General features: G+C 36.6%; 1 protein-coding gene across 10 annotated transcripts in view; it reads left to right on the forward strand.

Moving 5' to 3' along the window:
• Positions 1–12,534, forward strand: part of dip2ca (disco-interacting protein 2 homolog Ca) — a 103,482-nt gene extending 90,948 nt beyond the window's left edge. For 5 of the 10 annotated variants that reach the window (XM_084102972.1, XM_084102974.1, XM_084102980.1 and 2 more), the window contains 9 exons: positions 477–645; positions 1,917–2,087; positions 6,086–6,115; positions 8,392–8,453; positions 10,072–10,129; positions 10,218–10,292; positions 10,383–10,557; positions 10,643–10,766; positions 11,489–12,534. In XM_084102972.1, the coding sequence (XP_083959098.1) occupies positions 477–645; positions 1,917–2,087; positions 6,086–6,115; positions 8,392–8,453; positions 10,072–10,129; positions 10,218–10,292; positions 10,383–10,557; positions 10,643–10,766; positions 11,489–11,741 (1,117 nt within the window). In that variant the 3' untranslated portion in view covers positions 11,742–12,534. The remainder of the gene's footprint in view (positions 1–476; positions 646–1,916; positions 2,088–6,085; positions 6,116–8,391; positions 8,454–10,071; positions 10,130–10,217; positions 10,293–10,382; positions 10,558–10,642; positions 10,767–11,488) is intronic. The other 5 variants (XM_084102973.1, XM_084102981.1, XM_084102975.1 and 2 more) reach the window with 1 other exon arrangement.
• Positions 12,535–13,621: the final 1,087 nt, after the last annotated feature.

The following is a 13,621-nucleotide window of genomic DNA, read 5'->3' on the forward strand; positions in this document are numbered from 1 at the left end:
TATATCCAATTTCCAACTTGTGTAACTCAAATAGCAGATTTTTATATAGAAGAATAAATATTGCCTTAACAAAACTTCAAGCTCCACATTCTTGCTTTTAAAGTTTCACAATTCAGAACAATTCTTTGAATTTTTTGGATATCTAACAATTCAATCATCCATGTACAATTTACCATCAGAGTATTTTTTAACACTCTGCACACTGATGAGCCACACAAGTACTGAACCAGTTTCTCAGTTGACTGCTGCCTTGAAAAATCTTCGTTTTGTGCTGCGTTCACACAAGTGTGTGTGTGTGTGTGTTTTTATGCTGTGCTGTGTCTTTTCTAGCGTAAAGTGTACTCAGCTCCTGTCTCGCTTGACTGATGTGTTGTTTTCCCGATGTGTCTTATTTGTCAGGGTGAGCAGGTTCCTCTGCTCTTGTGTTGTGTGGTGGTAACGTTGCGTTCTCCTCTGTCTCTTCCTACTGGATGAAGTGTGTATTCAGGGCATCAGTCCATCTTGATTCCCCCGTCCGAGCTGGAGGTGAACCCCGCTCTGTGGCTGCTGGCTGTCAGTCAGTTCCGGGTCAGAGACACGTTCTGTTCGTACTCCGTCATGGAGCTTTGCACCAAGGGCTTGGGCCTGCAGACAGAATCCCTCAAGGTACCTGATTCTCTCTAAAGTGTCAATCTTTCGCTTCCTTTCCTTCTTGAGGAAGCACTAAATCATTTTTCGTTAGATTTCATGTTATATTTGCTGCAGTGACAGAAGGCGATTGTTGGTGGCCTTGCGTGTGTGAGTGTTCTGTGTTCAGGAGGTGTGACTGTGTAATTAACGTCTGTTCTGAGTTAGTGAAGGAAAGGCCGCCCGTGCCTCCTGGCGAGCCTGTCTTGTAAAATCTTGGTTTTATTTACTCTGATTTAGTCATTGAGATTGCCATAGTTACTAACCGCAGTCTGGACCGGAGTAAGGTTCATTAACATCACGACAATCAATGAGGAGGAAAAATGAGTCCCGGCCGAAAGACATTTTTTGGTATAATGAGGTAGAACTGGGAAAATGTTTTCTCGTACCCAGACTTGTCTTCCTGCCATCTTCAGTTATTCTTTAAATAAAGACTAAAGAAAAACATTAGATGTACACTGATTATATTATATCATATTATATTATATTATATTAATTATATTGGTTGATTTATAGTTATGATTATGAATATTATGTATTGAATTCATGATAATGACACATCCTTGACATCAACTGATAAGAAAGAATAATTGAAAATGGTTATATTTAAAATGTATTAATGATACATTAATAATAAGTATAATAATACATTATTATTTAAAATATAAGTAATATATAAATAATAATTTTATCAGCTGATGTCAACAATGCAGTATCATATCAACCAATAATGTCATATTAGCATAACATCCACAGTCCAGTCCTAATAAGTACAATCAATCCTGTGCGTTGTTTCCTTCTGAATATTAAGTTTGGTCAAAATATTATTATTATTTTTTTAGTAGGATTAAAGTAATATATCATCTATTATAATAATAAGACAGCCTTTGTGACATCAGCTATTAGGAAAGAATCATTATTACATTTAAATAAAAATAATTAATATTAAAATAATATATTTAAAATCTATATATTTATATATTATGTATTATATTTTTTATATATGTTAAATGTTATAATATATTAAGTTGATGTCATTAAGGGTAAAATCAACCAAAATAATTAGCAGAACATCCACAATCTAATCCTGTACTACTTTATTTAGGAAATGTCACATTACAGAAGTTAAATGTTGTGCAAAATACTGTTCCATGTTGATTTGAAGTGGGTTTTTTTTATTATAAATGTTCTTGTTGTTTTAGCTACACTTGATCAAATTTAAAGGTCGATCTCTCTCTCTCTTTCTTCAGTCCCGTGGACTTGACCTGTCTCGCGTGAGGACGTGTGTGGTGGTCGCTGAGGAGAGGCCCAGGATAGCCCTCACCCAGTCCTTCTCCAAACTCTTTAAAGACCTGGGCCTGCACCCGCGAGCCGTCAGCACTTCCTTTGGGTGTAGAGTCAACCTGGCCATCTGCCTGCAGGTTAGTTGTGCCTGACTGCGCACGTGGCCGCTGAAAGCACGCCAGACCTTAATCTGCTGCTGACCAGAATACACGAGGCAGAGATTCTGCCGTAATCCCAGTCCCAGCGTTGTTTTAGCAAGCCGACTGCAGCCGGGATTAGTGTTCGGAGTTTGCCGAGAGGATTTCACTGTGACTTTAGTTTTGTGTTCTGAGTGAGAGTAACACAGCATTATAGGATGTCATTATGTTGTAGAGGTAAAACCAGGTCACCACTTAAGTAAACATATAGCAGGTAATGTCAAAAATAGTACTAGTCATCTGATATGGGGTTTTCCGAAGCTGCTGCTGAGTAGAGTGGCCAATTGACAGTATGATGATGGGATATTATACGGCTCTTTAGAATACTTGATTCTGATTAGTCAGTCGCAGCATTCTGTGGTCAAATACTTTTGTATAGTGACTGCTAAACTAAATTATCAACCATTGGCCCAGACACATACACCACCATTCAAAAGTTTGGGGTCAGTATGATTTTTGGTGAAAAAAAATAATACCTTTATACAGCAACGACACATTATGTTGATTAAATGTTACAAAATATTTCTGTTTAAATAAATGCTATTCTTTTGGACTTTCTATTCATAAAATAATCCTGAAAAGAGTAGCAAATCATCATATTAGAATGATTTCTAAAGGATCATGTGACACTGAAGACTGGAGTAATGATGCTGAAAATTCAGCGTAGCCATCACAGGAATAAATTACATTTTAAAATAAGAAAAGTTATTTTAAATTGTAATTATATTTCTCAATATTACTGTTTTTACTGTATTTCTGATCAAATAAATGCAGCCTTGGTGAGCATAAGAGACTTTTAAAACCTTCCTGACCCCAAACTTGTAAACAGTAGTGTATATAATATAATAAAATAAATGATAATCAGCATTTCATGCCCATTTATGTATTTATTTATTTACTTTCTTATTGTAAGACTCCGCTGTGAACTCTGGAGTTTATTTAGCAATAAGAGCTGTTTTAACTTCCACCCACCTGCTTTCATGAATATTTTTGGATTATTTTTTGTTTCCAAGCAAAAAACACCACAAAACTTTTTCATACTACAGATGTTACATACTAGAAAGATTAATTATTGTACATTTAGGAGCCTTATGTCTATTAAATCATAAGATACTCTTAAGTTATCATAAGTTATCATATATTGTGGGATGGACAGAAATTAAAAAATACTTTTATATATATATATATATATATATATATACTTTATGAGTTTCAAGACAATATTACAACAAAGAAAACAAAGCAGAAATCATCTTAAAGACAAAATCATCTTAAATAATAATACCCAAAGACAGAGAAAAAAAAGTGTGGCTTTACAATACAATTAAAGTGCAGTCAAACGCATGATTAAAGATAATTTAACAGAAAATAAATGCTGGAAATAAAATTCAGTCTAGGTCAGACAATAAAAGGTTCCCTCGCATATTGCTTAAAGGGTCCCAAGCTTTATTAAACTGGTGGGACGAGCCTCTTATAGTGTGTTTAATTTTTTCTAACTTTAAGAAAAAGAGGACATCTCGAATCCATTGTGTTGGAGTTGGAGGCCTACGATCCTTCCATCTCAGCAATATTAATCGTTTGGCTAAGAGCATGAGAAAAGCTGTACAATCAGAATGTATCTTTGTAAGATTATATGATTCAGAAGTGATTCCAAAAATAGCTATCAGTGGGCAAGGGGAGATCAATCTACCTAAAAAAAACAGAAGATAGTGACCCAGAAGCTCCTAAGCTTTGTACAGAACCAAAACATATGTGCATGAGAGGCTGGGGTAAAGCTACAGTGATCACAAGCAGGATCTATATGCTGGAAGTGCTTGGATAGTTTCAGTTTTGTCCAGTGTATACGGTGCACAATTTTGCACTGCAGAAGCCCATGTCTTGCGCAAACTGACGATTTGTGTATTCTGCACAAGACTTTTCCCAATCCTCATCCAAAATAACAATATCTAAATCATCTTCCCATAAAACTTTTATATGAGAGAGGGATGAATTAAGAGGGGCCAAAATTTTACATTATAATGTCGATATAGTGCCTTTCAATCTTGGAGGGTCCTCCAATAAATGATCAAATGGAGAGCAGGGAGGTGGAGCAGGAAACTGAGGAAACATTTTACGTATAAAATCACGAATTTGTAGGTAACGGAAAAAAAATATTCTTAGGGATATTAAACTGCTCACACATCTGCTGAAATGAACAGAAAGCCCCCTCATAATATAAGTCATTAATTTCCCTAATGCCATTAGCCTGCCAAGATGTAAAAGATTTATCAATTATTGAGGGATTAAAAACATGATTAGAATGAATAGGGGACTTAGGGGACATAGTTTGACAGCCAAAATGACATCTCCCCTGCTTCCAAATTTTAAGTGTAGATCTTACAAGTAGGTTTTCATCAGCCCCGGGATCTTCATAGAGCCAGTGCAGTATAGGGTGAATATTTGAAGCCCAATATTAACATTGAAAATTAGGCTAAGACATTCCGCCCAGTGGCTTAGGACGCTGTAGAAGACTTTTATTAATTCTAGCAGGTTTACCATTCAATATAAATTAGGTGAGAGCACTATCCAGCCTTCGGGAAAAAAATTTGGGAATAAATACAGGGATGCACTGAAACGGATAGGTAAACTTGGGCAGCAGAAATTAGACTTTGAGAGGACTTAAGTTCAAATAAAGTCAAAATGAACCACAAAATCTTCCCATATTATTGTATAACATGACATGTAACTATAATTTTATTATTTAATATTATATAATCTATTATAATAAAAACTCAGCCTTGGTGACATCAGCTGATAACAAACATATATATATTTATATATTACTACTTAATAATATTAGATATTGATTGTTATATTTAAAGGCACAATATGTAACTTTTTTGCTTTAAAATTAGCAAAAATCACTATATCTACGTTATATATTTTTTTTAGTTGTGTACTTACATTATCCCGACTGTTTCCAACAACTTTCAAACCAGGAGAAATTTTAATTTAATTTTTAGACACGGCACGTTTCTTTATTTCCGTTTTGTCGCAGTCAATGGCGTCATATCCGCGTTGTCCCTGGTTTCCGCTCGTACTGCCATGGTAACCAGAGCTATGAGCAGAGCCCTCTGATTAACCAAAGCGACAGACGCAGACAACTGTGGAGTTCGCAATGTCTATTTGCACGCTGTTGTTTCGTTCAAACATTATGGACCATGGCAAGCAGACTTTGGATAAAAAAGGAGAACTAAAACGAGAATCAATATCAGCGCGGTGTTTTCGAGATGCCTAGAGCTCCCATAGACAGTATACAAACGAGAGCTCCACGTTCGAGACTTCGACCGCTCCTACATGTACTTATTAAACAGGTGAGCACATTTACATAAAACTAATCAATGTTTTTAATTTGTCTAATAAACTGACCTGTGAGTAGTAATTCTGCGTGTAGTTCGGTAGAATGAAATGTCCGTATTCCTTTTATATCCGCGGGACTCGTGTCGCGTTTGGAGCTGATAGCTGTCTCTTAGCATTATTAGATCGGCCGGCTTGACGTTGACGACAACATCCATAATTCTTAGCATGTGTTGCGTCATCAAACTACGCCTTTGTTATTGTAAAGAGGTTAGCGACCCCTAGTGGCGAAAAATTCCATACTGTACGTTTAAATATAAGTAGTAATATATAAATAATACATTTCCTTTTTTTTTTTTTTTTTCTGTCAGCTAATGTCAACAAGTGGGGAAAAATAATAAACAACCAATAAAATCTTCTCTTATTATTATTTTGACACTCTGCATGTTGTGTTTTTGGTTCTTTTGCCCCACATTGTTCTTATATCATCCTTTTATATTATTTCATTTATTCCTTTTCTTTGTCACATCCACAAATCTTTACCCCGTTTTCCTCTTTCCTCACTCTCTCCCTGTCTCTCATCTGCTCACTGGCTGTTGTAGCCTCACAGGCTCGGGAAGCTTGCGGATCAGGTAGGGAAGTCCAAACACTCCCCGCTCGATCTGGCACTGGGTGTGGAATGGGGTCCGACTAAGCTTTTTTTTTTTTACCCTTCGGCTGCTGGGCTTTTGCTAATGTAGTGGAAGTGAACAGCCGGATCCATCTGAATCAGTGTGACTAATTTATCAGACTAATGGCTGACCTAAAGGGCTGCTTTCCTGGACTTTTGAACAGGAAAGACACCCTCAGTTTGATCTTACCGGTGAGCGGCGAGATCCAAGCCGCCTCCAGTGAGATTGCCGCTCACCTGGACTTACACCGGGGTCAAGAGTTGTGTGTTTCTGTGCAGCTGCAGTCATTAGTAGTGTTCCCGTAGCGTAGAGCTCTATAATCACAGCCATTAGGTGGAATCGTACTTCCCCTCCCTTGTCCGCCACATTGTTTTACAGTGACATCACAAACACAAGGGGCTTTGTTCGGAACATGAGTGCCTACACATGAAATATCACAGACTCCAGCTCTGTGTGAGTCAGTAATCTGAAATGTGTCTCTAAGGACCGTGTCTTGTCGACAGAGCCAGTTGTTGTGCTTCAGACTCAGAGAGACCTCTGCTGGCCCGGTTAGGTTTGTGAACTGCAATTGCAGATATTTTCTAATTTAGATTGAATTGGGGCATCCGAGTGCCTCATAATGAACAGTCATTGCAAGTTCAGTAATGATCAGTCATGAAAAATAATTGCATTCATTTGATCAAGATGATGAGTGTTCATTTGAAGCTTGCACTCAAAGGCAGCAGTTGTTTGTATTTTGTCTGTTCATTTCTCATTTGTATTGTCTCATAAAGGCCGTTTCACATGTCTCATGTCGACAGTCCCCAAATGCATCTAAAAGGAGCGACGCATTATGCGCAGTTCAAATGCTATAGTTACACTCTCAGACAGTCAGTTTGCTGCTGACGTTGCAAAATGCGGCCAATGAATACAGGACAGTTCGTCTGACATAACATAAATCTGAACAAGAATAAAGAGAGAATATATATATCGTTAAAGGCACTTTATGACATTCAGATAGCGGTTTATGACAAAAAAAATCAGGCATGTAACCGTTTTCCTTTGCTGTACTTATAAATACTCAATACTATGTGATCAATACTATTTTGTGTTAAAGAATAAAAACTAAAACAATCCTTTTAAATGCTACTAGTTAATTTAGACATTTATGTACAGTATGTAAAATGGATATTTATTTAACAGTGTTTTTAAATTACAATTGAGTATAAGATTACGTAATGAACATGTCATTTCACACAATCTAAAAAGTCAGCAAGCTGTTTATGGTGTCAATTATTGTGCCTTTAGCCCCAACAAAGGGGGCGCTTTTACCCAAAATGCCATGCTTTTACATATTCATCAGTTGTTTAATTTGTATTTAATTACTATGAACAAAACTGGAAATCATTAACAAGACCTTTGTCTCTAAATATATTTGGTCATTTGATCAATTCTGATTTGCTGCATAAAATAAATTTTATCAAATTTCTTAGTGCATAATGAACGCAGATGTATAGAAAAGTGCTGCGATGAGTTTTTGTGCCATCTAGTGGTTTTATAGAAAATCTAATCAAATGCGTCTTTTACCCTTGTTGTACCCTATAACATAAAGGCAACAAGCCCCAAATTTGTCCGTGTGTGACTCTATCTGCAGCACTTCTCTTGTGTAGGTCAAAGCATCGTATTACGCTTGTTTTGAAAGGTGCATTGAAGCTCTGATGGGAGTCTGAAAGAGCCTTAAGGAGGATCTAAGTTTCTAACGCTCTCCCGTTCACCCAGTGGCAAAAGATCTGCAATACTGGGGCGCTTTCACCTCAAGCAGACATTCAGATCTTTGAAGGTTCCGTCAGCTTTCATCTGCGGCCGTCTTTTTCTCGCTTCACAAACACCCACACATTTGTCATCCCGGCTTCATAAATGATTCCTATTTTTCGCTCTGCTCTCTAAAACGCCTCCATTCACGGCATCATTTATAACCATGTGCCTTTCAGGGTGATTGTTTAAATTTTGGGTTGTTTCTTCCTCAGTTTGCTGCTTGTCTCGCCCTTTTATTTTTCCCAAACCCCTCATCTTTTCCACCATTTTCAGTCTGTGATCTCTAGGCTCTGCTACTAACTAGTTAACAGCTGAAGTGGGTTAACCCTAAGGAAATTGACCAGTTGAACCCTTCCCCTAGAAAAACACTCATAGTTTTCTGTACAGTAGGAACTGTATTAGTGTGTATCTCCTGGTTAACTCCTTCATGGTGTGCGTTTCAGGGGACATCGGGACCGGACCCGACTACTGTGTACGTGGACATGAGAGCTCTACGACACGACAGGTGAGAAATTAATAACAAAAAGCTTTGTGAAGAAATCTGCAAAATACTGATAATGGAAATTACTCCAGTGAGCTGTGATTTATGGTCAAACAATATGGGTTTAATGTTGGCCAGTGCTGCTGGTGATATTTAGAGAGTAGAGTGAATTGTGTCTGAGAAAATGCTGGAATAATGATATCATTTATCATATAATAACAAACTAGCTGTACTTTTTTCTGTTAGCTTTTTGTTGTAGTGCTGCCAGACTGCATATATTTGTTATGAATATTTGTTATGGTTTATGTGCATCAAGCAAAATTAAGAGGAAGTACAGCATTACCACATGGTTATTGAAGTCAATATATAATAATTTGTTGTACTTTTTGTTGAATTTATTTGTTATATCTAATTTTTTTGTTGAATTTCCATCATATATATATACATATATTATGATGTATACCAGGGATTTTCAGAAATTGTGAAAAATATTAAATTGGATATTTTAAAGTTTACATGTTTTTACTAAATAAATAATTGGCTTTTATATTGTCATTGTACTGAAGTATTTAAAATATTATCTAGATAATATTTACTTTATTACAGTGTATTGTTTTTAACCCAAACCTTAATTAATGTTAGTTGTATAAAATGATTTCTTACAGTTAAAAATGTCTGTCGATAGAATAAAATAACTATGAATAATGCAATGGTTTCTAAACTGTAATTGTAATAATTCAGTAAATGTTTTAAAAAATGTATTGTTCAACATATTTCATTAATATTTTAACTACATTCATTAAATAGATATCAACTAAGGTCTATTTCGTTAAATCTTTAAAACATTATAAATATAATAATACATTCTCATTATAATAATAAAAATATATACGTTTTTACGGAGCCTGCACATGACATGAGGACAAAAATATATAATTTGTGGCCACAAATTAAGAATTAGTTCTCCCGTTTTTGTAAATCCTGAAAATTAAGGATTTGTTACCACGACTTATTCATTTGCTACTTTGTTTTAGTAAATCATGGCCACGTTGAAGTAATTTGTCCCGTTGTTTTTAGTAAATAAAAACAAGGGAACGAATTAGTTCAGCGTAGGAACAAATGAGTAAAACGTGCTGATGTATTACTAAGTCGTGGGAATGAATTATTAACTATATACACAATTTAACTATTTTTCCCTGCATGTCATGTGTGGGGCTCTGTAAGTTTCCCTACTGACAGAATAAAAAATAAAAAATACTCTGATATATCATATATATAGTTAGCATGATAGAAGGTTTTGGTAATGCCGCCCACTCGTAACACAGGGAGGGATCTAATACTCATGATAATCAGCTAATCTGGTCTGGTTTTTGGTCGTTAACCTCAAAATGGCGAAGTATCGAGCAAGTACTCTGCAACTCTGGTAAAAGAAAAGTTTTTTGTGTGATTGCTGTTTTTGTGCACATTTGTTTGTACTGTATGCATATATATATTACTCGTGCTTACTCTGAAATATAATTTTTGTTTACTCATGAGTGTCAGGATCTGTTCTTGAAAATGACATTAGGCATGTGTACGCTTGTTTATGAGCTGGTAGTTGAGAGTTTGTCAGGAAAGCAACAGTGTGCTTGTTTCTGCTCAGAGTGCGGCTGGTCGAGCGAGGCTCCCCACACAGTCTCCCCCTCATGGAGTCTGGAAAGGTACCTGCAAACAACTTCACTTTGAGTCTATCTGGCTGTGTATCTCTCAATTATTACATTACTGAATCTCAATTTCATCCTCTACCAGATTTTACCCGGAGTTCGAATCATCATCGCCAATCCTGAAACCAAGGGCCCTCTGGGAGACTCCCATCTAGGGGAGGTGAGTTCATTCTGCAGGATAAAGGTCAAGTGGAAATCATCTGTGGCTCTTTACGACTTCACGTGTTCCTGGTCTGTTTTGTGTCGCTAGATCTGGGTTCACTGTTCTCATAATGGCAGCGGTTACTTCACGGTGTATGGAGACGAGGCCCTGCAGTCCGATCACTTCAACTCTCACTTGAGCTTCGGAGATACGCAGACGGTGTGGGCACGTACCGGCTACCTGGGCTTCCTCCGCAGGACCGAACTTACAGATGCAAGTGGAGGTAATCATAAACTTTATTTCATTTTTGGCAGGTTTTAGTTTAATTTGAGGTCTAAGAATGACGCTAACATCCTCTGTGTTTCCAGAGCGGCATGACGCTCTGTATGTAGTGGGTGCTCTGGATGAAGCCATGGAGTTGAGAGGAATGAGGTATCATCCCATCGACATAGAGACCTCTGTGATACGCACACACAAGAGCATCATGGAATGGTATGACCTTTCACACTTCCAGTCCAAGTACCTTATTTATGAATTTGTTTGTTTGTTTGTTTTTTAGGGATGCACTGATATATACATTTTGGCCATTTATTTATTTAGACATTAAAACATGTACTATTTACTATTATGTCTAAATAAATGAAAAATAAAACAACTAGATAAGTCAAATTTATTTTTTTATTTTGACATTAATTGTATACTATTTTATCTAAATAAATGAAAAATAAAACACTCAAATTGTATTCATCAAATCTGTGTTTATTTTGCAATTAAAATGTATACTATTTATACTATTTTGTCTAAATAAATTAAAACTTAAAATCAGTCATTTTACATTCTGCAAGTGAATATTCACAATATTATAATTTATAGTATGAAAAGTGGAACATTTGTAAAGATTACATTTAAAGGTAATTTTTTTTTAATAACAAAAAATTACCATACATTTTTGTTCCAATCAGTCGCCATCATGAGGCATCATAAGGCATTTTGTCAGTCGATTATTTTAATTTCATTATAGATTTCTTGATCTGAAATCCAAGTCAGCAGTTGTATTTTAAACATCACTTAAGATATATTTTGCCTCCTCAAATCACCAATTGCCCAAAAAAATGAATGACTTCCTGTCAATTTGATGGTTGCTACCCACTGTCAGTGTGAACGGGCCGTCAGAAAAGACGTGTTTTAAATGAACTGATGTGTGTTTGTTTCAGTGCTGTGTTTCCCTGGACCAACCTGTTGGTTGTGGTCGTGGAGCTGGAAGGTTCGGAACAGGAAGCTTTGGACCTGGTTCCTTTAGTGACCAACGCGGTCCTGGAGGAGCACTACCTGATCGTGGGAGTGGTGGTCGTGGTGGACATCGGCGTCATTCCCATCAACTCTCGCGGAGAGAAACAGAGGATGCACCTGCGAGACGGCTTTCTGGCCGACCAGTTGGACCCCATCTACGTGGCATATAACATGTAGCATGAGTGTACGCGTGGATGCTGTCGCCTGTATGTTTGCGTGCGTGTGTTTTGCCGACTGACGGTGACCGGTTGGGCGATCTTCAGCGAACGAACACTTACTGGGAGAAACTTTGAGAAGCGTTGACAAAGCCAAACGGAAACTCTGATTGGCGGAAGGATTCTGTCTCCTGATGGGAAGAAGAATCGCCTCTGCTTCTGCTTGTGTGCGTGTCGCTTTTTCACGTGAGGTGTTGCGACATCATTCATTTTTATTCCACCCTATTATGAGCGAAGGGTATTTTTAAATATCTGCATACTGTGGCGAAATGTGCATTTTAAGTTTCCCGATGATTTGGAGTAACTCGTTGAAAGTACACGTGATATCAGACACTCTGGATGCCATTTCTGTTCATTTGTTTTAAAAAAAGGTAAAACGACAACTTAAAGTTACATTTGTACGCACGTCGCAGCCGTCCTTCAGCAATTTGCCGGTTTCGTTTTTCAACCTTTGTAAATGTTCTCGAGCAGCAGGAAGCAAAAAAGAAGAAAAAACATCCCCTGCTTTTTCGATTCCTCCATGTTTAATATCATTGTACAAAACTGAAGGTGAACACAAAGTCGGTTGATATTGTGTAATTATGTACAGATAATAGTTCTTATTTATTTTGCTCTTTTTAGAATTGGTGAGCGAAGACATTTGGAAATGTTTTCCTCATTAAATAATATTGCTGATATAAAACATTGTATCATCTTGAGTGAGTAGTATCACATCAAGTCTATGTAAAAATATAAATATACATACAAATATATATAAAAAAAGAAATATATATATAAAATAAGATCTACGAATCACCAATGAAACATTTCTAATGCAGTACTTCCCACTTGCATGGTGTCTGTTGTAGAAAGAATCAACTGACCGAGCGAACGTTGCCCACACATTTAATACTAATAATAATAATAATAATTCAAACTCATAGGACTTTCAAGATGATGTCAAATGTGCGTGAACAAACGCTTCGGTTTTTCTAATTGAAACTAAATCACTACACCCTTACTGAGAGAAAACGAACCCTAAAAATGTGCCTGGAATTTTGTTTACATTTGCGTTACGACTCAAATCTTCACCGCAATTTGTTCCGCTGTGTTTTTTTTATTTGCTTGGATTGACTTTTTAACTTGTTTTTTTTTATATCGTTTTTCTGTGTGATTTCATTATTATTTATTGACACAAGCTTTTTACACATGCATTTTTGTTTACCGCTCAAACATCAACAAAGTGTTTTCATTTATAATGCATCAATCAGACTGTCACAAGGACTTATTTCAAGGAGGTATTTCCATGAAACATTTACGTTAACGACTCGCAGTTTACTTTCAACCCCAATCAGCTCACGTGAAATGGATTAAGCTCTTGTTTTTAATCGGTTTACGTGGGAAATACATGCTAAATGAATGCCGGCATATTGTTGGCACTTGCAATGTGGGCAAAGCATGAAACATGACCGACTGGCTATAATAATGCAAACAAGAGTGAACCATGACGTTATTTTACCATTGTACCAGCTGCATTAAAAGAGACGTGTTTTCTGAACTTAGTGCTGGCAATCCGTTAAATCGCCATGACAAAACTGAGTATTCAGGATTTTCTTCTTTTCTTTGCCACATCCTGCCTCACCAGGCAGACGTCAGATGATAATCGTGGAGATCTACTGCAATCAGATATCAGCACTCTGGCCTCATTGAGGTCTTAGTTTTAATGCAAACTTTTATTTTAGTTTTTGGAATCGGTGTCATAGACGTCAATACTGTGTATGGGAACTGAGTTTACACTTGTTCAGAGAGTGACGATGCAATGTTTTTTTTTTTGTCTATTTGTTTTTAAAAAATGAAGGAAAA

Source organism: Abramis brama (genome assembly GCF_963993115.1).
Source record: "Abramis brama genome assembly, chromosome: 24".
In the NCBI taxonomy this organism is placed as follows: domain Eukaryota; kingdom Metazoa; phylum Chordata; class Actinopteri; order Cypriniformes; family Leuciscidae; genus Abramis; species Abramis brama.